The sequence below is a fragment of the Rhea americana genome, unplaced genomic scaffold, assembly GCF_003343005.1.
Source record: "Rhea americana isolate MKP2758 unplaced genomic scaffold, rheAme1 scaffold_115, whole genome shotgun sequence".
Lineage (NCBI taxonomy): Eukaryota > Metazoa > Chordata > Aves > Rheiformes > Rheidae > Rhea > Rhea americana.
Window position 1 is genome coordinate 1,285,542 of NW_028185206.1, and position 22,627 is coordinate 1,308,168.

At 38.0% G+C, this 22,627-nt stretch overlaps 2 protein-coding genes across 5 annotated transcripts in view; one reads left to right on the top strand and one right to left on the bottom strand.

Annotated features, from left to right (window-relative positions):
• The window catches only part of IDUA (alpha-L-iduronidase), a 60,940-nt gene that overhangs the window by 30,234 nt on the left and 8,079 nt on the right, over nucleotides 1-22,627 (bottom strand). The window lies entirely within an intron of this gene.
• SLC26A1 (solute carrier family 26 member 1) lies at nucleotides 18,997-22,501 on the top strand. The gene is made up of 2 exons (XM_085317009.1): nucleotides 18,997-19,641; nucleotides 20,981-22,501. Exons 1-2 carry the CDS (start codon nucleotides 18,997-18,999, stop codon nucleotides 22,499-22,501), a joined length of 2,166 nt encoding a protein of 721 aa, XP_085173135.1.

Here is a 22,627-nt window from a genome sequence, read left to right on the forward strand (position 1 = left end):
CTCCATAGGATGCTTTCTGTTACAGTTTTGCTCAGAGATAAGTAGAAGGGTTAGCTGCAGTATAGTCTGGAATAGCAGGCACTCTGCTGTGTTGTCAGCTGAGATAATGACCATATTACATGCCAGTGTTAGTTTGATGGGGATGTGTAGCTGTGTACCAGACCATCTTTGTCCTGCCTGATAATCTAGTTCATGTAAGCATCCACTCCCTTGGCCACCCTGCCAGCACATATACTGATAGACTTTGCCTGGGTAACACAGTCACTGTTGTTTTAATGACTATAAATATGTGTAAGTAAATGCTCCCTCTCAAGGGCAAACAGTTGTTGCTGGAGGTCATCACTGTGTGGACCATCCTTAGATACAGTGTCCCAGGGAACTGCTCACTGCTTTACTAGTGTCCCTGATGCTATTTTAGAGACTCCAGAACAGGTGCGACATTTATTACGAGCCAAGCTGAAAAAGGTGTCCTTCTAACCTGGAGAGGACTCAGTGTTCAAAGCTGACTCTCTCTCTTTGCAGTTGAACAGAGAACTGTTTCCGGAGGTTGTTCTTTGGAAAGATGTAAGCACTGATAAGCTATGCTAGTTTGATCTACTGTCACCATATTCTCCAGAAACAACTGTTTTCAGAAGTAACTGTCTTTTTTTCTTCGGCCACAGGACCAAGTTGTGGAAGTGGGCATATGGCACGTGAGTTTGGGGGTTCAATATCTTCAAGGTGAAAGTCAAGAGCTCTGGATAGGATATGTTAGCAGGTTTATCTTTTCCAAGATAGCAACACATTGCTTTCCAAGTCCCTCTTACCACACAGAAGGATCCTACTTGTTTTTTTACTTGACTTTTGGTAGCTATGAGGAATGAACTGAAGCCAGTTTAAAGTTCAGGCTGTTGCAAAGACTTTGCTCCAAAACCACCAGTTGTCTACATGAGCACCTTATTCTGCTGAGTATTTAGAAAAAAACTCCTGACCTTAAAAGCAGGTCCTAAAACTGATTTCTCACAGTATACGAAGGGCAGAATGTATCATTAGCATTCACCTTTCCAGAGGCTGCTTTCTCAGCAGTTATTCCTTCAAGTTTCCTCAACATCAACCAAAAAAACTACTAAACTAGTACTGAAGGTTCAAGCATAAGATGATTAATGAATAACTATGAAATCACCAACCTTGTGGTTTATTAATAAACACCTCTCTGCCTTCTGAACTCAGTGGAGGCTGACAGCATGGCGTTCATTCATATGAGATCTGCTTGTACTATGTTCTTGCTCCACTTGCTTCTTATGATCATTTTAGCTACAGTAAATCTGTCTTCTTCTCTGAAATTTCTATGTCCCAAAATGCCCATGATAACCTGAAGAGACGGATGGAGCTTTCTGTAGGTTGTTAAATTTTATCTCTTCATGCTTTACAGGAAAAACATAGCCTATGATTTTCAGGTAGGCTCTGCAGACCAAATTAGCTCCTCACTCTGAGGTTTTTTTTTCACAGCTGCAAAGCCAAAGAGTACTGCATCCACCACTGCAAAAAGGTATTTCATCACTTCCACTTTTATTAGCAATAATGCTTATCTGCATTTGCTTCCCATCTATATCATTTATCTAAGCAGGGATCAAAAGTCTGCCTGTTTCACACACAGACTAGTACAGCTCCTGTACAGGCAAAATGCCAAAGGTTTAGCCCATGCTATGCAGCTCTCTGAGAGCAGAGTGAGGCCTGTGCTATGCATAATTAGGCTTCCCTGTAGAGTGAGTGAGTCAGCTCAGCAATAAGGGGAGGATACAGTACAAAACTGCACAGCCAGGCAGCATCCAGCCCTTGCTGATGTCACAGCTTGTCATAGTTAATCCATCCACACAACCAACCAGCATGATACATGCACATAACAAAGGAGGGGTATGAATCTTTGTGGTTTAGGAACAAATTGTTTTTGTACACGCAAAACATAACCTCTGTTATTTAATGGAAATCAGTATTTCCTCCACTATTTCCAGAAGGCTGTGCATTCAGCTGAATCTTTTTTTTCTTTTGAATACATAAAGAACAGAACTGATTTTGATTTATATAGCATTTTAACTAGCTTCTTTCCTCTTTAAAATCAGCATTATTTAACTTTTACCTTGCAAACCAATTCACAGTATCATTGTTGCAATATGGCTAAATCTGACATGCACACAAACGCGAGCAATGAACGTTCTCAAGCTGCTAGAAATCGTGGCCTATGATTTACCACTTCTTACTCAGCCTGCTTCTGTGAGCACAGTCTCAGTCCTTCCTTCAGCAATGTGCGTGCTGTGTGTGAGGGGAAGAGAGAGAGGCAGACAAAGCATCAGCAGCTCCCTGTGCAGAGGTGAGTTAGCTTGCCAGGAAAATACTGTAAGACTCCTGTGTCTCTTTTCCCCATCTCTTCCCAAAATTTAAACAAATTCAAGATGTGAAAGGGGAAACAGGCTATGAAAGTATAACAATACAGGCAACAGTGTAAGGCATTTTATAATCTGTCATCTCCAGACATGTGAATTTATCCAGTCAGACCATCTAAGCATGGATGTTTTAAATACTGATAATGAGATCGGTTTTGTCTACATTCATTTATGAAGGGATGTAATCAAATAACAGTAATTAGAATCCAGCAGCAGGAAATGTTTTTTGACCGGTTCTTCAATACAAATTTAAAGGCACTTTAAAATCTAGGTTCAGTTACTGTATGAAAGCTTGGTTGCTCTATCTGACCTTTCTTTCTGATTGGGTTTGGTTTATGGAGGTGATTTGTACCTGCGCAACACATGACTGCAAGTATAATGTTAACTGTGGTTTTATGTGGTCCTTGCTGATGACATTTAAAAATAATGCCATCTACAAGGAAACATTCTGAAGAGAGAGGGTGGGGAGACTAAATCCATAATGAAGATTAAAAGGTGAGTAGATGCACAAAGAACGATGACCAAACGCTAAAACTAGTTTGAATCAAACTCCTTTTGGCACTGCCAAGGAAAGCTGTCACCGAACTTTTCCTTCAAAATGGCAGTTGAACTGTTTTCTGTATGCATCCAGAATCCTAACTCAAGCACTCAGCCTAATATTTCCTCTTTATTGTAAGGAGTCTCCCATGTACTCAACTGACATTATCTTCTGGTCTCATTTCACAACTGCTACTGTTACTTCCTCAGTTTCACAGCTTTATTTTCTGCTTAGGCTTCTTTTATTATTTTGCCTGTTAGCTTTATGTGACAATATGGTCCAAAAGTATATGAATCACAGTATAGTGTAGGACATATCTTATTTACTGTCATATCTCTAGGAGTTTGAATGGTTGCTCCCCCTTGGAAAGTGTTGTTGTCAAGAGCTGAATTCAACAGTGTTCTACTAAGTATGCTCTGCATATCTCACAAGCACCCAGGTTGCTCATAGGTTTCACTCATATGCTATAACTAGATCTGAAATATTGTGAAATTTTTCAACTTTTCCACCATAATGTTCTTATAATCTATTTCCACTTGGTGAGATGTGTAGTGAGGAGCCTCTAATTCGACAATTAAAAAACAGTCTATGAAAACCAAGAACATGAAGCTAAATAATGAAGGTGTGAAAATTTACAGCTAGCTTTCTCAGCTTGTGCATTCTCTAATGTCTAGTTGAAGTAGCGATAGCTCACAATGTTTGATTAAGTCCAGCTGCTTCCTCATCTATTTGCACAATAGCTATGCTTTCAGCAATGTTTTTCTATGACAATTCTTGTCTGCCCAAAGGCAGTCAGTCTCAATAGTATGTCTTTTTTGAATATACTCCTGATATGCAAAATGAAAAATAGAGCAAGTCTTCACTAGCTGATAGTGAGTTTATTTCCTAATATACTCGTTTGATGACTTACGATGACAAAAATATACAGAGAATATGTCAAGCACTGCCAGCTCTTAATCCTTCAAAATTTTTGTGATGAATGGTTTCTGAATACTTCAGAACTGATGAATGCATGCTGTAACCCAATCCAGAAAAAGCAAGTCTTTAAATGGCAGTCCAATGTTACCGCTTGGCTTTTCAACATAAAAATGGCAAGATCTATTACGGAGATAAAAGTAATCTACTGCATTTATGGACAGTTTTGAATGAGTTATGAACCCGTAGCTCTCCACAGACTAACTGATAATTTCATTCTAAACCTGTTCTTGGTATTACAAAGGAGGCTACCAATATATTATTAAATTTGGTAATGAAAACTCTTCCACTCCATGCTTTACTTTGGTTAATGTTTAGCCTTTTTTTCTTTTTTCTTCCTCTCTCCCAAGCAATGTCTCCTGGTATGGAAAATATCTTCCTTTTCATTATAAAAATTAATTATGTTCTGTACTTAGGAAACATGGAAATTTAACTTATGGTCAGTAAACAGTGCTTTAATTTTTCTGCACGCAGTGATAGGCTCTGAGTTTTCAGTCAGGAGTGTCCATTAATGCAAGGAATAGGTGGAAGAAACATTCCTGAGAAACTGTCCTTACTATACCAAATTTAACTCTAAGATTTAAGAGCATTAGTAGTAATGTTCTTCGTAACCTATTCAATAAGCACACTTTGGCTCCACAGTTTTGTCTGTTTAGTGTTGAAAATGACAAAAGGAAAGGTGACCATGTGACAAAGCTACTAACTCTGACTACTATGAGTCCTCTCATCCCTACACACTCTACAAGTAAACTGTAGATGCTCCACTCTGGGGAACATTTTTCACTTAGGTGAGATTTCATTCTTCCAAAGGAGCTGAGTGTTGGGAGTGTTTTCATGGGATGAAAATCATTGTAAGTAATTTTCAGTCATTAAGATCGACTCTTGACAGTTGTTACTTAGGACATCAATTCTGTGAATGGAACAGAGTGCCATCAAGACTACAGATCATTTGTTTTAGAGAGGAAAGCCGACAGGAAGACAAGCTCTGCCATTTTACATTCCACAACATGTGAAGTTATGTAAATTCTTAGTCATAAAATTTATCAGCCAAGCCCCATCCATACTGTATTTTCACAAAAATCCTTTTCCAAAGGGCATGGCTACATTAACTACTGTAGACAGCTCAACACTATGTAGGACAGTTCCACATATTGCCTATCCTAATCCTGATTAAACTCACTGACATTTGTCTAAATGAAGCAAATATACAAAATTCATGGAATTGCCAAGTGCAGGGACTGCACTTCTATTTGATCTCCACATAAAACAGGCTCTATTGAAACTAAAGGAAGGATGAGTAAAAAGGCAGAGATTACTGGTCCCTGGAGAAACTTGCACAAGTCAGAAAACAGAATCTGTACTTTAATGATTTTAACCTTATCTCTTACCTGTAATTACACTGTGTAGGACAAAGATCTTCTCCAGTATTACAATTTTTTATGTTATCTGACTGTAAATACCAATGGAGTAATATAATTGGATAGACCCAATCTACATTACAACAGAATTTGTAATCTACTCTGTAGAAAGCTGTGCTCCTGAGGAACTGTGCTACTGTTGTGAGACTATTGCAGCTACTGTGTGCCTTTGCAAGTGCTACTAAATTGGTTTTATATTTGTAGTGAGAAAAGGAGGAATGACTAGTAAAAGTTGGTCTTACTCAGTTTTGAATATGTATGTTTGCACTGAACTTGCCAGATTTCAATTTCTTCTTTCAGCAGGGACTGCAGAAGATATGTTTTAAAAAAGTGTCAATCGCAAATCTTTCTCCTCCCACACGTACACCATTTTCAGCTGCACTGGAAATCTGCCACACCTAGAGAAGGGATACTAAGTGCAACATATAAATGATTTTAAAAATGCTGGAAAAACACATCAGAGTGCTTTCCCTGGTGATGCTGGCAAGGCCATGGAGGAAAGGTTATGGATCTTCACTTAACAAATTCAGTACTATTGGAAGAATTTTAAGTATTGGTTTTACTTTCTCTTCTGTGGTCATACTATAGACTTTGTGGCTTTTCTTCTGCTGTTGCAAGAGCTAAAAAACATCCTGAAATATTGGGGGGAAAGAGCTGCTTACGAGTGGAAGGAGGGAGCAGAAGCTAGGAGTTGTAGAAGGCCTTCCTATAGGTTGTTTTGGACTGAACTTCTATTATATAATTGTGGGTGGCCATTGCTTTCTATAACTAAGATGGTTCAGTAAAGCACTTGAAATAGCCACCTATTTTTAAAAGATACTGTTCCCTTTACCTTTTTATCTCCAGTTCTGCATTGGTATAACAAAACTTTGGCTATGAAAGCACTAGAGGACATTGACAAAAGAACTCTACAGTTGATGCGTATTTTTTGTGCTCCCATATTTCTTGTGACACATTCTCCAAACTTCAGCAGCCATTCTCAATGATGTCTAGGCCAAGTTTAAATATGTTGTATTATATACTTTGCCCTGAAACTGTGAAGAAAACATTTTTCACATTAATCACAGTCTGAAGATAATGCCTAATGGTTTTATACTTGAATGATGATGGAGTCTGAAATCTGTCCTGGCTTAGGATGGTTCAGTGCTGCCTTTAATGCATCCTTGTTCTTAGCTTTGATTCTGGTGTTAGATCACCACTGGAGTTCTTTACATAGTGCCTACAGTTCCAGCCACTTTGCAAGTGTTCATAATTCTACCACTCAGTGCTGACGCTAGCTACTTGTTCTCTTTAGACATAAAAATCGACAGAATTAGTGATACTTCAGATTCTATGTATAGGCTAACATATAAGTTACTTTGTTTGCACCTGTGTGCAAAACACAGTCTGTTTTGGATTGACATTTGAACATGCTCTTGTTTTATGAAATACTAGAATAGTTATTTTATGCTGTGACTTACAAAGCCCAATTTTCTTTAGAGAAATAGTCCCCATTCTCTGAGAATCACCCGTTCAGTATAGACATCAGTCTAAACATTTCATTTCTTTCCAAATCAACAATTCTAAGTTAGTRAAAGTGGTAAAAAAACAGAAAAATACCACTAATTCATCATAGTGCARTGGGAAGTCTTCCTCTCTGCCTTTCTGGTTTTAAGTAGTTTCCTTTAGCATTTCACAGTATTCATTCCTGTGATGGTCCTGTTGGTGTATAGGTGACAGCTGCTGTTTACAGTTTCCTCATTCATCCTGGAGTGATGTGACCATGCAGTATACCGAGTCCTCCTTCTCAGCAGCTGTCCTTGAAGCATTAGTGAGTTTGGTGAACAGTTTTGCCTGGCAAGTATAAACTATTCTGCAGGTCAGCAAACAGACAAAGCTAGAAGGTGGTTCTGGCTGTACTCACTCAGCTGCACAAGACATCCAGATGAGGAAATCAATTCAAAGATGAGGGAACTGAATGAGTTCTGCTGCCCTACCACTGTCCTGACTGACCATGCAATCAGTAGATAAACTGGCCAAGTAGGAAACTACCTGAAAAACCACAAAGAATGGCAGAAATAGAATTCTCTGGTCTCTGTTCCATAGAGAAAAAATGTAGCACCACCAGGCATTTTCTGTCTGAGGTAGCCATTTCAGCTTTTAAAAAAACTAAGCTAAAGTAAGATGGGAGCTGCTTTGCAATCCTTATGAAAGAAGAAATAAAACTGCTCCATTATACAATTAGAAGGACAAACTGGAATAGTTAGTATTACATTTACATAAATTATCCTCTGCAAATCAAATGACTTTGTTTTATGAGGTGTAGCACACGGTGACTGTGGTATAAAGGTACACTGCCACAAGTTTGAGGTTTAAGGGGATTTTAATTGACGCCGGTGTTAAACTTAGGTGTTTTCTATAAATTACTGCATTTACGGACTTCAAAAATTATGAGCAATGAAGAACAAGCCTATTTCATTTGCACTATGTGCTTTTTAAGATTTGATGTTATTGATTGTAGCCCAACAAACAAGCACTTTTAACCTTCCCCGTATGACTAATTTTAAAGTGCACTATGATTTTTAAGTACATAAATGTGTTACCTTACATGAATTGTATATAGTAATACTGTGAATCGTTCTGAAAGCTCTTGAAATCCTCAAGTTAATTTGAAAACAAAACCAAATACATTTTCTCTTTACAACATTGACTTTACAAGTGCCCTCAGGTAGATTTGGATTTTAACCTTTTATGGTTCTTAATCCAATTAATATAAGGCATCTAAAAATAAGTATAAACAGGAAGCCATACAAAAGAAAACAATCTGTAAATACTCAAGTAGTGATTAATGGTCAGAATTATTAATGTGTTTGTAGCACATCTTTCAGTCATTTCAGCTCATTACAATTGTTTCTCAAATACAAAATAAAGCATTTGAAACGGAAAGGCTTTTTAGAACTCAATCTTGTTTTCTTAGTGTCAGTGGAATTCAGAATGCTAGGATCTGCCCATTCAAAAATTATTGTTGGACTGAAGCTTTGATCAATACCTTCAACTATGGAGGTGAACCAGTATCTATACTATTAAAGCTCTGCTGAATCTTCTGTTGTTAGTACTTCTGTATGTTAAGTAAATCTTGTTTATCATAAAATGTAGTTACTTCAAAATTGGATTACTTTTGCAAATCCCAGAGACAGAATTAAAACTGCTTTATTTCGTCCTTTTCTTCTCATTTGGAATTATCCTGTCCAGAGATACCTGATTTCCATTTCTTCTATTCCATGACTAGGTAGTGTCATTGTAAATAATGCCTAAATATTTCAAAATTTCATTTCAAATTTTTTTTTCTTTTAAATTTTCAGAATGTAATTTTTTTATGATGGCTTGAAGTAAAACAGTTATAAAATTACAACTGATTCTGTATGATCAGGGTCAAATGATAAGCTGAACATTCTTTAGTACTCATTAGAGACAGAGATTTGGAAAAGTAGTGTTGGAGAGAAATGCAGAGATGTCTCTCTCAAAAAAAATGTTAAGTGAGGGGCAGAACCCAAATACTTTGCAACTACGATTGCAAATACAATCCTAACAGAAACAGACACTAAAGGAGAACCAGGCAAATTCACTTTAGTCCTGAAGCAGATAGCATGCAACATTTTAGAGGTCATTAGAGACGATGGCTTTTGGTTTTGAGGAGTAGGTAATAAAATGGATGGAAGGATAAAGCTGACAGACACTTTGCTTTACATGGCTTTATCTTCAAGAGAGAAAACAACACCTGAAGAAAAATGAATAGAAGTAAAAAAGACACTTTCTTTTTCACGATGCACAGCTCCAAAGAGACATACTCCTCTTCCAGTCTTAGGCATACAAAATTCATCATGTAGATGCACTAGTGTGTCCCTATTATGTGTACAATTCTTTTTAAGAGCTACTTGGGTAACAGTAAAGGGACAGATCTTGACTGTTGCTTGTCCAAGTCATTCTTCACAGGACTTTCTACAGCAAAGTGAAAAGAGAAGGCTTATTCAAACCTAAAGGAAACTTTTGCGATGAGAATGCCATAAAAGATAAAATGTGCTTCACTTTCTGTTTAACCTTTATCTTTGGGGATTATTTTTCCTTTGTGTTATTTTCATGGGTTTTTTTCCCTTTCTTTTTTAAGATTTTTTTCTTCCCGAGCAGGAATAATAAAGTTACAGAAATGATAATTTGATGGGGCAGCTAATCCTGGGTACCATTTCCAGGCACACAAAGGACAAAAAGGTGAATGTGAGTAGTCAGCATCAACTCACAAAGGGGGAATCCTGCTTTACCAACCTGATACCATTATCTGATAGAACAACTGGCTGAGTAGATGAGGGGAGAGCAGTGGATGTCATCTGCCCTAACTTCAGTACGGTTTTTGACATTGTCTCACATCCTTCTAGATAAGCCGATGACAGGCTAGAGGAGCAAACAGTGAGGTGGACTGTTTTCAGTCTGGCTGAATGGCAGAGCTCAGAGGGTTGTGATCAGTGGTACAAATTCCAGTAGGAGGCCAGTTACTAGCCTTGTACCCTAGGTGTCAATAGCGGATCCAATACTGTTCAACTTATTGATGATCTGGATGACACGATAGAGTATACCCTCAGCAGAAGGACCTCAAGAGGTTAAAGAAACGGGCCAAGAGGAACCTCATGAAGTTCAATAAGGGGAAGCGCAGAATCCTGCTCCTGGAGAGGAATAATCCCATGCACTAGTATGGTCAGGAAGCAGTTCTGTGGAAAAGGAGCTTTTCAGTGACAGGACAAAAGGCAGTGGGTACAAACTAAAACCAGGAACTTCTGTCAGAATATAAGAAAACACTGTTTTACCGTGAGGATGACTGAGCACTGGCACAGGTTGCCCAGAGAGGTTGTGGAGCTTTCATCCTTGGAGATATTCAAAAGCCATCTGGATACAGCCTAGGGCAAGAGGCTCTAGGTGACCTTGCTTGAGGAGGGGAGCGGACTAGGTGATCTCTCAGGGTCCCTTCTGACCTCAACCATCATGTAAATCTATGAAAAGATGATGTTGGACTTTGCCCTCTACAGATGCGCCTGTGCATTTTACCCCTACAAACACTCCCTCTCCTGGCATGGAAAGAGGCTCCTTCTGTTGTCTGGCAACATAACCCTTTTGGGCCTTGCATTTCTCATCTGAGATTCTCATTGCACGAAATACTCACGTTCTTCCATGGCTGAAAAACATACACACTTCCAAATCCTTTATTTTGTAGGCCAACAAAATTTTACTGGTAAGAATATTGAAAAGTCAGTGGCCCCACAATATTTAACAAAGCCATTGCAAAATTAGAAAATGATTGTAGTTCCTGTGGGTCCTGGCCCACAGGATTCATCCAATTTGTTCAACTACGCTGTGTAGTAACATTAAATATTATTTATCATCTTTGCAGTTGGTGATTATTTGTCATTTGGATAAGCCTGCATCACCCAGAAGCCAAGGTAACAGACACGGTACTTGGTCATTTACACACTTTGCAAACACTGAACAGAAAGATAGTCTTTGTCCCACTGATCTCCTGCCTACATTTTACAGTCTCCAATTTACAAGGAAGAGACCGAGATCTTGTGATCTGAATGAATCGGCATGAACTATGACCTCTAGCCGTCCCATCCTTTGTGTAGAACAGAAAAGAGCACTTATTCCAGCTTGCAAAATGCACTAATCTCAGGAAAGATTCGGGTTCTGTTCTTGTACATTGAATATGCAAAATTAAAAGCTAATGCTATATGAGGATGCATACAGCAGAAAAAATCTGAAATGAGAAGTAACTTCAAAGGTCAGAGATGCACTAGCCTGAACTCAGCATATTTTTGGGTGAGTGCTAGTTAATTAATAATCTTACCTATTATTTATACTCAATTTCTTAGTAAGTGCCATATATATATATATCTAAATTTTCAGAGAAGTACAAGTGACAACAACATACCAAGCAGCAAGCTCAAGATCCCTTTACTTCCCATTCTTCCACTGAAGATTACATAGTTAATAATTATCCTTTATGCAAATAGAGCAAAGCCTTACTGAAGACTTTCATTCATACCAGTGTGCAAGAACTGCAGTCACAGAGCTGAACATTCTGTCAAAAAGCTGTACAGGTAAGAGAATTACTCCTCCCCATATTCAAACTCAAGCTTTATTAGTTTTTTGTCTGTTTTTGAAGTTGCAAAACTGTCTCTTTTCTATTACCTTACAGACTGCTGTTCCTTGTTATGTTGCACTACTATTCTCTGCTTCATAAATATTGTTGATAATGCAGATACTGGTCAGAGTTTTGTAAAATATAGTGAGCTGCAGCCGGTATGTAAGTAATCTTCCCTGCCAAATACAATATAAAGTTCAAGATCAGGCATCTAGCTTCTTGTCCTCTGTACTTATAAAAATGGCATATATGAAGCTTATCTGGATCTCAAAGTATTGCATTAAAATTAAAAATGAGTACTTTCTCAGTGGTTAAATATGAAAGAGAGTTTCCAAAGATATCATCCTGATTGCTTATGATAAAAACAAGCGAGCAGGGAAAACAATAAGAAAAGGCATAAGAATGAGATACAACTTGTTTTTCTGTACAACTTAAGTTGGCTAAACAGCCATGTTAACAAACCTGTAGCAAAAGCACAGAAAACAGATCTTACTGTTTAGCTTTGTGATTGATAGCTGAGTTCTTGAAATGCTGTCTTGAAAGATTTTTTTGAAAATAAACTTTCATTTTGGACAACCAGCTACTTCTCCAAAGACCAAGAGTCTGATCTTAAAGAACATTCTCTGATCCCCAGAAAAAATCCTTTTGGTGGTCATGCTGTAGGACTGACCAGAAGAATAAGACAGTCTTGTCTTCAAATGCAAGACAAAATTTTGATCAGTATGTTCTGGAAACCCTGAACAAAATAATTCCTAGAGAACTAGTGTAAATATAAGCAGAAGCTTGATCATTTCCAAGGATAATCTGATGCACCAATTGTAACAACAGCTGCTGGTGGACTCTTGAGTTCTCTTCTGGGCTGCTCACCATCTCTGGGTTTGCCCCATGGCAGAAGCAGTCTTACTCAGAGGGACCCTGGACTGAGAATTCTGTGAGTAAATACGAGTTTAATCACAGTTACTGGTGAATGCATTGAAAAAGAGCCCATCATGTCTTGGAAATCCTAAATTACATTAATAGCTGGCAATTAAAGTTGTCAATGGGAGGCTTTAATCAGAAACTCAGAACTATAAAGGATTGTTCAACTTTCAGAATAACTCTGTAGCATGAACAGTGTTAAGTTTGTAGAGGACTTACATTAACTTGTTTTTACTGCTTTATATGGACATATAATTTGTAATTTTTTTTCCACTCTTGACTTTCAGATTAAAATAATCTTGAAATTCCAAAGAAAAATGCTTTGAACCCATGAGATTTTGCCCAGATATAATAAAAAATAAACCAAGCCCATCAAATTTCACGACTTTCCTAAAAAGCATTGTAATGTCAATAATATTCTATTCTCTGCCTATAGCCTGAATGTTTGCTAGGTCAATGTTTAGATAAATGTTTTTGGTTGCTGGTACCTTGCTTAAATCTGGTCCTAAGGACATTTAGATTCTGGTACTCTGAAGCTGAAAACACAATAGCTGATGCAAGACTGAAGGATTCATTTAACTTATTCTGTTATCTGATCCTTTCTCAACCTCATGGGCTATGCCTACACTTCCAAGTAATTCTTCACAATACAAGCAGATAAATAAATCAAAGCTGTAGGTCCTGAAGCCCAGACATCTGTACTATATGCAAGTCAGGCGATTTTATTTCAGATTAAACTTAGTCTGGTCCACTGGACTAAATGTCCTCACCACATCTGTTCAAACCTGTTCACAGAACCAATTCCTAGTTCAGGCTTTTAAGCCCAATTAAGGGTCAAAGTGCACTGGAACAGAGCTTCTGGGTATTTTCCTCTGAAAAAAAGTCTAGTTTGCATGCATAGCACTCTTCTGTACACTGAACTTCTACAGAGTAAATGAGGCTAACTAGGGATTTTTTTTTTTTCAAAATTGTGTCACTGCTCAAAACCAGAACATTAATGTAGTCCTAACCATTAGGAACCATGGTGTGGGTTCTTACAGGTAGAAAATGTTAGGAAAAATGTTATGTTATGTAAAAATGACTGTTATGAAAAATGATTATCATGAACAGTTAGATAAACACATGAAATATTTTAAATAAAGTGTTTAGCTAAACTGATGTTACTGTTTTTTGTGCTTTATGCAACAAAAATACAATGAAATTTCAGATCATAAATACAGTGCCTGCTCCACCCGCATTACTTGATGACTGATTTCTTGTTGTCTCCAACCCAGAGAAAACTCAGACTGTGTAAAAGGTTTCTTTCCTACCTTCTACTTGCAATCACTGTATCAGCAGGAAAGATGCTGGTATAGAGCCATGATACACTGATTTCTCTCCTGAATTGCTGTTCAGTGATCTTATGACAGAGAATCAGTTTCACCCTCCTTTCACCTTGTTAGGCTTTCCAGAATTTCAGGGATTATTTTGTGAGGTAGAAGATCAGAAGACAGAGACAAGAAGATGCACCAGAACAGTCTAGGGCTGTCCCTCAACTTTGCAGCCAGCCAGAATGTTGTATGTGTCCCAGCAGGGACTGCCTGTCAAGAAATCTGCCAAGAGAAATCCTGCTGAATATGGTGTGATGAATGTTTCCTCCCATGTGGAGACTTTTTTTGTTAATTTACTGTTGGGATGAAAAGACAGGAAGAAAGGCAGGACTGAGGCCAGCTGGAAAGTAGACAGGCTGTTTGGCCTGAATGGTTCTTCTCTGCTTTGTTTCTCTGTTCCACAAGATAAACTGAGTCACTGCATTAACCTGAAATAACAAGTGATTCAAAGCTCAGGCAAAAACAGTATCACTAAGTCTCATGACATTTCAGAGCCTTCTTTAAAGCGGCAGATCTGAGAATTCACTGGCTGCAGTAAAATTTGTGTTTAAAAGATAAAACAAAACACAGCTTTTTGCCTATATGGTCATGGACAATTTGAAAAAGCTTAACCTTACAGACCGCAAACATCAAAATACAATTACAAATAACACAGACTGCTTCTCATTGTAATGATACGGACAATATATCTGTATATGTATATGCATGTATTTAAATAACTTTCATTGATACTAAACAGTGTATAATGATCTAATACCAAAGTCAAATACAATAAATAGATGTATTCTATACTATATACCACTTTAGTTGCACAGCCATGTAAGGAACAGCTTCTTCAGTAAGTAACGGAAAATCTTCACTAGAATAAAAAACAAATACTGTGCTCTGTGAAGTTCAGGAGAACGGAGCAGGAGCCTGCTGGCTTGTGGGTTGTTCCTGTTCCCATACACTACTTAGTATGTGCACAGGTGAAAATGTACCAGTTTGGAGGAGAAGAGAAACCTATTTATTGACATCTGAGGTTCCCTAATATCGCTTGAGTATTATCACCATAGAAGGACAGTAATGTGTCTCAGTGTCAGAATCAGCAGGCCTAAGTATGCTCATGTATATATGAACAGATAGACTCGCCCCTCATGCTCCTATCTTTGGAGGTAGCAAGAGGTCTTTGCTGGGTAGTACAAATATTCAGAGGGCATCATGCAGACGAAGTGGTATCCTATTTTCTTTTTTGTACTGCTGGTGAGGCAGCTAAGTTATTACTAAGCTACAGGCAACACAGTCTGAGAATTCCTGGGTTATATAGTTGTTTTGTTGCAAATAACACCCCCTTCTATTATTTGGTGAGGCTTTATTATATTCTGAAAGCCACAGTTAAGCTCTAAACGTTAACAGTGCCTGCCACAAATGAAAACCAAAAATATCTACTTTTAGAGCTGGGTATTTTACAGGTAGTATGTTCATTTTATATGGCATTCTTAAAATTATATGCAGGAAGGAATCTTTTCAGGAGAAAATAAATTTGAAAATAATGACTTCAAGCCAGCACTCGGCCGTGTTTTGGCTTAAGCACATTTCCATTAGGACCTGTTTCTTGAACTTTTGCTAACATGCATCAAAAATGCTTAACAGATTTTTGCTGTAGCAAACTAGCTTTTCTGTAACTTAAAAGCTTTTGTTGCCTTTTAAAAACAGCTACCCTTATGACTATCCAGCAAGGCAGACAGCCTGGATATATTACTAAATTATCAGCTGTACACAAATCTCTTAGCAGATTCCCAGAAAAAAAACATTATATTAATTGTGAGTATCAAAACCTATTAACATCTGTCAGGTAGTTGTATAGGCTTTATATATGCATTTATTACTGATTCTAATGATTTTTTTTCTTTTTTGTAAATACAGCATTTATAAGTAAATTGTGTGAGCTTAGAGAGAGGAAGACAGCAACTATGCAACCAAATATCTAAGTCAAATATGCAGATGTGAATACAATCTTTTCTATGTATCCTATCAAAAGCACCCATTGGATACTGAACTGCCCACTAGTTTGTAAGTATGTAAAATAAGGCCACTGTATTTATTTCTTGGCTGCCTGAATTCACTTGGCTGTAAGAAGTAGGTGGCATTTGAATAAGACTTGCTGTCTTCGAGTACAAAATTCTCATTTTCCAAACTAATGTAGGTAAGATGGAAAATACTACTTTTTGTATCTCAAAAATAAGTGTTTTCATTGTAGTTCCTAATATTCAGTATTCGGTAAACTTTAATCATACGCTTTTAAGTATTCCTCCTGGTTCTGTAATTTCTTCTATCTTTTCTCTCATCTTTGCCTTCTAACAAATATTAGTCCCAACCTATTTGCAGTCTCAGCAAATCTTGCCTAGTATAAACACTCAGTCCGAATTTAAGTTTGACAATTCAGATAAAAAAGTCATCAATATTTCTAGATAATTACATTAAAATTGTGATTCATTGTCTTTTATGACTGACCTAAACTTTACTCTAAAACATAAAAAAAAATATACAGGGTGAGTTAAAAACTATATAATGTAGACAGGATGGATAGAAATCTACTGATTTTTTAAAACATATTCTGACTACTACTCAGGTCATTTTCAGAATGGAAAAATGGTCTATACATCTCCAAAACGATCTCTTTTCTGCCTTTTACCAAGTTATGAACTAGCTACCTGTAACACTTAAGGTTATTACTTAAAACAATACCTGAGAATTTGTTGCTGATTTTTATACTAGCTATAGCTGTGTATCGTCTTGTTATTGTTTTCAATCCTGCTGTCTACAGGTATTTGTAAAATCTTTGTAAATTTTCCCTTGATAAGCAGGACAGATAGAAAAGACTTTAAAATGAGCTACTCTTTATTAGGATTGTTACAGAGCAACAGCTTACAGGCAACTGGTAATGTATTATTTTAGTTATTGATATACTTTCAATCAGATGTAAAAACCCACTGTACTTCCTCAGCTCAGACTTCTATACTTTACTTAGATGTTACCAAACACTAACAAATCAAACTACTTTCAACAACAAAAAAAGTATGAAATTACACAGGGAATGATGATTCTGGCACTAGAGAGTAAACTTGCTATTAATTGGTGAATTATTAAATACATCAGAAAATGCTGTGCCAGTGAGTGAATTCAAGTTTGAAGGAACTGAAGGGTATGGCTTCTTTCTCTAGACACAGAATCAGTAAAAAAAAACAAACAAACAAAAAAAAACACCTTCAACTGGGGACCTAGCACAAGCTTTGCTATTGTATTACAGTGCTACACCTGGCATCGAAACACTTGGCTGCAATAGCTATTCAGGTAAACTGTTCTGCTGTGTTAACGCAGATGCATCTTGTACCACAAAAGAATACACCAAGAACCAAAGTTACAATTTTGCTGGTAGTAACTCTACTGGTTATTGGGTATATTGGCTATTAGTTTTATATTTGCTTCATAGCTGTGCCAGCAAAGATTCTGAATATGGACCAAATCTGGAAATATGTTAGTTTCAGTCTTCACAATACAAAGATCCGTATTATTACAAATGTATTTCTGTTTTCATCTCTGCAGAACCTAGTTGGTTTCCACTTTATTATAATAAAGACGTGTCTGCTCTGTACCTGGACAAGTTAATTGATATATTTTTAGTAATGATGTTGTACCTAGAAGTCTAGAGGCATAAGAGAAGCAAGATATGTAGGGAGAGAGAATATTTTTTTAGCAGATTGGTTGAATTAGTTGAAAAAAACAGAGGCGCACTTGGGCTCAGATAATTCTGAAATCAGACTCAGGAAGATCAGAAAAAGCTTTTCATTCAACTAACCGCAGACAAATATTTATTTGCTTAACAGAGTTTTAAATATTAAAAAAGTTTTGGTATTTGTAGCTTTCTTAATTACAGGTCATGGCCTTTAGCACCGGCATTAGCATGTCATCTCTAGGACTGCAGTGACCCTTACTGAAATATGAAGTCTATATGAGGCATTCCTTATTTCTCAGTATTTATACATCGGCGTTCATTTTTGGCAGTCTCTTCTATTTCCTTCCATTGAAAACCTGAAGACAAACCTGAAGCTGGCATATTCTTTGACATTTTCTACTTTGCTGCTCCAATTTTTATTTTTAAACTGTCCTTTTAAGGTAGTGCACCTTTATGTGATACTGTTTTGCCTCTCAGTCATGTACCTTTCTACACCCAAATTACTGATGAATGCACTAAGCTAATTTCAACTTAATTTGTAATGGAAAAAAAATGTAGAGATCTGAACTTGGTAAAGACAGTTAGGTTGATAGAGTACTTATATTAAGAGACAACAAACTTTCCCATCCTTTAGGTATCAGAAAATTGATACGGAGAAGACCCATAGAAAACAAGGCTTTGTTAGTTCTGCTGTTCATAAAATTACTTGTATTTTACTGCTTGGAGGGCTAAGCTAAGGAAACTACTGTTTTTCCTTAATTTACTRACATGTGCCACTCTTCAGAGATGGTAACATTGTCCATAGTTTGCTCAACTGATGTTTGTGAAGAAATGCTTAGTAATTAATAGAGTTCCACATCAAATGATCTACAGTGCAATGGGTTCATGTTATGCGGCAATTAATAACATCAGACAATTTCTAAAGGTCCATCAATGGTTTGTGCACAAACTTTTGCAAGATACCAAATCACTGGTCTCCAAGAACTTCTATCAGAAGCCCTCTCTTGTACGCTGAGGAAATGTGCAGTGATAGATCACTATACCACATGTGTCTTCCACACTGAAGACTTCTACAAATGCGCTAACAGGAAGACCACAACCTACCCTTCACTGTATGTTTATTTCACATTGTCAAGTACTGCCTTTGATGACAGAGATCTCGATGTTGCAGCATTCAGAACTGCTGATGGAATTACCTGTTTGTAGCTATGACCAGTCTAGCTCCACTCTTCCTTTGAAGAACAAATTGTATTCAGTTGAATGCATTCTTAAATGTCTGCAGGAAAGAGCTCAGCATACAGATTTATTTCTTAGTGTTATGTGGTTCATCACCAGAGGCCTGTGCTGTTGTTCCCATTGGGATGATACCTCAGTAAAAACACAGTCAGGTGACAAACTTCTAGCATTAAATATCCATGCTAAGAAAAACTTGACAAATTGCAACCTAATAGCATTTCCTTCACACTGCAGGAACCCATGCATGAAGTAAACACTGGCACAATGGAAAGACCACTGGAGGCTACCACGCTGGAAAGCAGCGCTTCTTCCTGCTTTCTTATGGAGAGAAAGACTCGCATCAAGATTAACAGGAAACAGATCATGTTAGCCAAGCTAAGGAAGAGCTGTTCCTGCACCCCAAGGAAAGTGAAGAATTTTGTCATTGACTTCTTTCCTGTTTTACGATGGCTTCCCAAGTACCAGTGCAAAGAGTATATCTGGGGGGACATCATGTCTGGGCTAGTGATTGGGATCATTCTGGTGCCCCAAGCAATTGCATACTCATTGTTGGCAGGTCTAAAGCCCATTTACAGTCTCTACACATCATTCTTTGCCAACATCATTTATTTCTTAATGGGTACATCCCGTCATGTCTCAGTTGGCATTTTCAGCTTGATAAGCTTAATGGTAGGACAAGTTGTGGACCGAGAGCTTCTCTTGGCTGGGTTTGACTTGAATGATGATGCCCCACCAGCCTTGGGTGACAGCTCCGTTTGGAACGACAGCCAACCTAACACAACCAGCTTCAATCTCACTATTGGTGGAACAACTGTTGAGTGTGGGAAAGAATGCTACGCTATCAGTATTGCTACAGCCTTGACATTTGTAGCTGGAGTGTATCAGGTAAGTGGTTGCTGACATCCAGAGGAAAGGTATGAAATCCATAAAGCTTCCCTGCATTGCTAAGATTCCCCCTTCATACAGGAATAACAATGCTTATTGTTAAAGCACTGTTATTTCACTTATGTCACTGTACTGTTTTCTTCAGGAATCCTAATTCTGTAGACAACTCAGAAAAAGCATGAGCCTGATAGTTTTATTAGCAAGCACAGGCAAACCAAGAGTTTTCTGCAACACTGATAATATTGTTTTGATTCTGCATTACCTCTTGGCCTTGCTGCCTTCATGGGATAATGGGTTTGATTCAGATTTCACCATGGCAGAAATTCCCAAGTACCTGTGTACTTTAAGACTGAAGAAATAATTCTGTTTCCCTAAACACTTCGAAAAAGATGCAGGTCTGTTCACCTTTCTCTATATCGGTTCAGAATATGCTGCTCAGTGTTCTGTTACTGGGTACTGTATTCCATCAAAGTGCTAGACAGAGGTAAATCAGAAGCAAAAAGGACAAGATAGGAAGATGACTAAGCTACCTTTCAGACAGTGGCTGTACAAAACTCTTTGAAACTTATCAACTTGCTGCCTTTCACAAGGATGTCAAACACATAAGAAATACTATGAACATATTCACCCTTTAATTGTATATTTATGAATTAAGAAGGCACTGCATATCTTGATTTAAATAAGAAGAAATTTCAGGTCATGTGTATAAGCAACAAAATATCAACATGAAGCTAAATTTCCCAAAGTCATCAAAGGAAGAAGGATCAATTTGTTAAGATATGGGGAAAGTTTGCCACTTCTGATCTTAGGCATGCCATAAAAGCTGCCTGTGTTCCWCTCTTCCTTCCACTCACAAAGTTAAAATTAAAAACAATTTAATATAGCAATGCCACTACAGTAGAGATCTTAGCTGTCCTTACAGAAGTTCTGTTTACAAAGTAATGGCCATAGTTGTAACTTTAAATCATTCAGAGCCACGAAAAAGTGAATTTTGTTTTGATACAGCAGAAGCACTTTTGGCTTCTACTGGCTCTTCATCCAAGCAGTAAAACTCACACAAGTCACTTCAGTGGAATTACTTTGCACCAATGCTGGAGTTACAGCACTTGATCTGACCCCATTTTAAACTCATTTACATCTTTTTTTGTTTGCAGTATCCCACAACAGTAAAAGGAATGCGCTTTTTTAAAAAAGCGGACCAGAAACATTGTAAGATACGTGCTGTTTTAAGATTCAAATAGGCAGGCTACCTGCCTACAGCTAGTTCTCTCCCATCTGTACTCAATTATGGTAGCACAAATTTAAAGCTCATCTTTTTTTTCTCTCTCTCTCTCCCCAGGTTCTGATGGGAATCTTTCGCCTAGGTTTTGTATCTATGTACCTGTCTGAGTCTATGCTAGATGGCTTTGCAACTGGTGCTTCTTTAACTATTTTAACAGCTCAAGTGAAATATCTGATTGGAATAAAAATCCCACGTAGCCAAGGGCACGGAATGCTTGTAACTACGTGGATTAATATTCTCCAGAACGTTTCCCAGGCTAACCTGTGTGACGTCATCACAAGCGCCATTTGTATTGTGGTGCTCGTCACTGCCAAGGAAGTGGGAGATCGGTATAAGCATAAGCTGAAATTTCCCCTTCCCACAGAGCTGGTAGTTATTGTTGTGGCAACACTGGTGTCACATTACGGGAACCTGAATGAAGTGTATGCGTCCAGTGTTTCCGGAGCTATTCCAACAGGATTTATTCCCCCCAAGGTACCACGCTTTGACTTAATGCTCAGAGTCGCTGTAGATGCTTTGCCACTTGCCATAATAAGCTTTGCCTTCACTGTATCCCTTTCTGAAATGTGTGCAAAGAAATACGCTTACACCATTCGAGCCAATCAGGAAATGTTTGCTGTGGGATTCTGCAACATCATTCCTTCTTTCTTCCATTCTTTTGCAACCAGTGCAGCTCTGGCAAAAACACTTGTCAAAACATCTACAGGCTGCCAGACTCAAGTCTCTGGAGTGATTAGTGCAATGGTGGTTTTGCTGGTGCTGCTCTTCCTGGCACCTCTCTTCTATTCCTTGCAGAAGTGTGTCCTGGCCTGTATCATTATTGTCAGCCTCCGAGGAGCCCTGAGGAAGTTCCGAGATGTGCCAGTGCGATACTATGTAAGCAAGGTGGATACACTGGTTTGGGTCGTTACTATGTCTGCGTCTGCCTTGATTAGCACAGAAATAGGGCTTTTGGTTGGTATTATTTTCTCCATGCTGTGTATCATTGTTCGGACACAGCGGCCACGGTCAACCCTGCTTGGTCAGATTCAGAATACCAGCTTTTATGAGGATGACTTCGAATACAAAAATCTTTCTTCTGTTCCAAAGGTCAAAATATTCCGTTTTGAAGCACCACTTTATTATGCAAATAGAAACTATTTCCTGAAGTCTCTGTACAGATTGACTGACTTAGATCCTAACCTAGAAGCTGCTAACAGAAAGAAATATGAGAAGGAACAGCAGCAAGTGAAAAAGGGAGATCACACAACTGCTAATGGACTGGGCATGAGAGAAACCACTGTGCAACTAGTACCTAAGCAAATTGATTTCCAAGCCATTGTTATAGATTGTTCTTCCATCTCATTTTTGGACACCACTGGAGTTAATACCCTGAAGGAAATCCTGAAAGACTACAAGGAGCTAAACATTTCTGTTCTCCTGGCTTGCTGCAACCCCTCAGTAATAGACTCTTTGAAAAGAGGTGGTTACTTTGGGAAAGATTTTGGAAGCATGCAGGAATTGCTGTTCTACAGCATACACAATGCTGTGCAGTTTGCAAGAGACCTAAACCTTCCAGCAGACTGCTCTGGTGTTTAGTCTTGTGTTTGTTCCTGCTACTATGCTACACAAGTGACAGATGAGAAGGGGCAGTTTGCAATAATTAAAATTATCACACACTGTTGGCTTAGTACAGCAAAGGGCCTACAAGCTATTCTTCTTGAA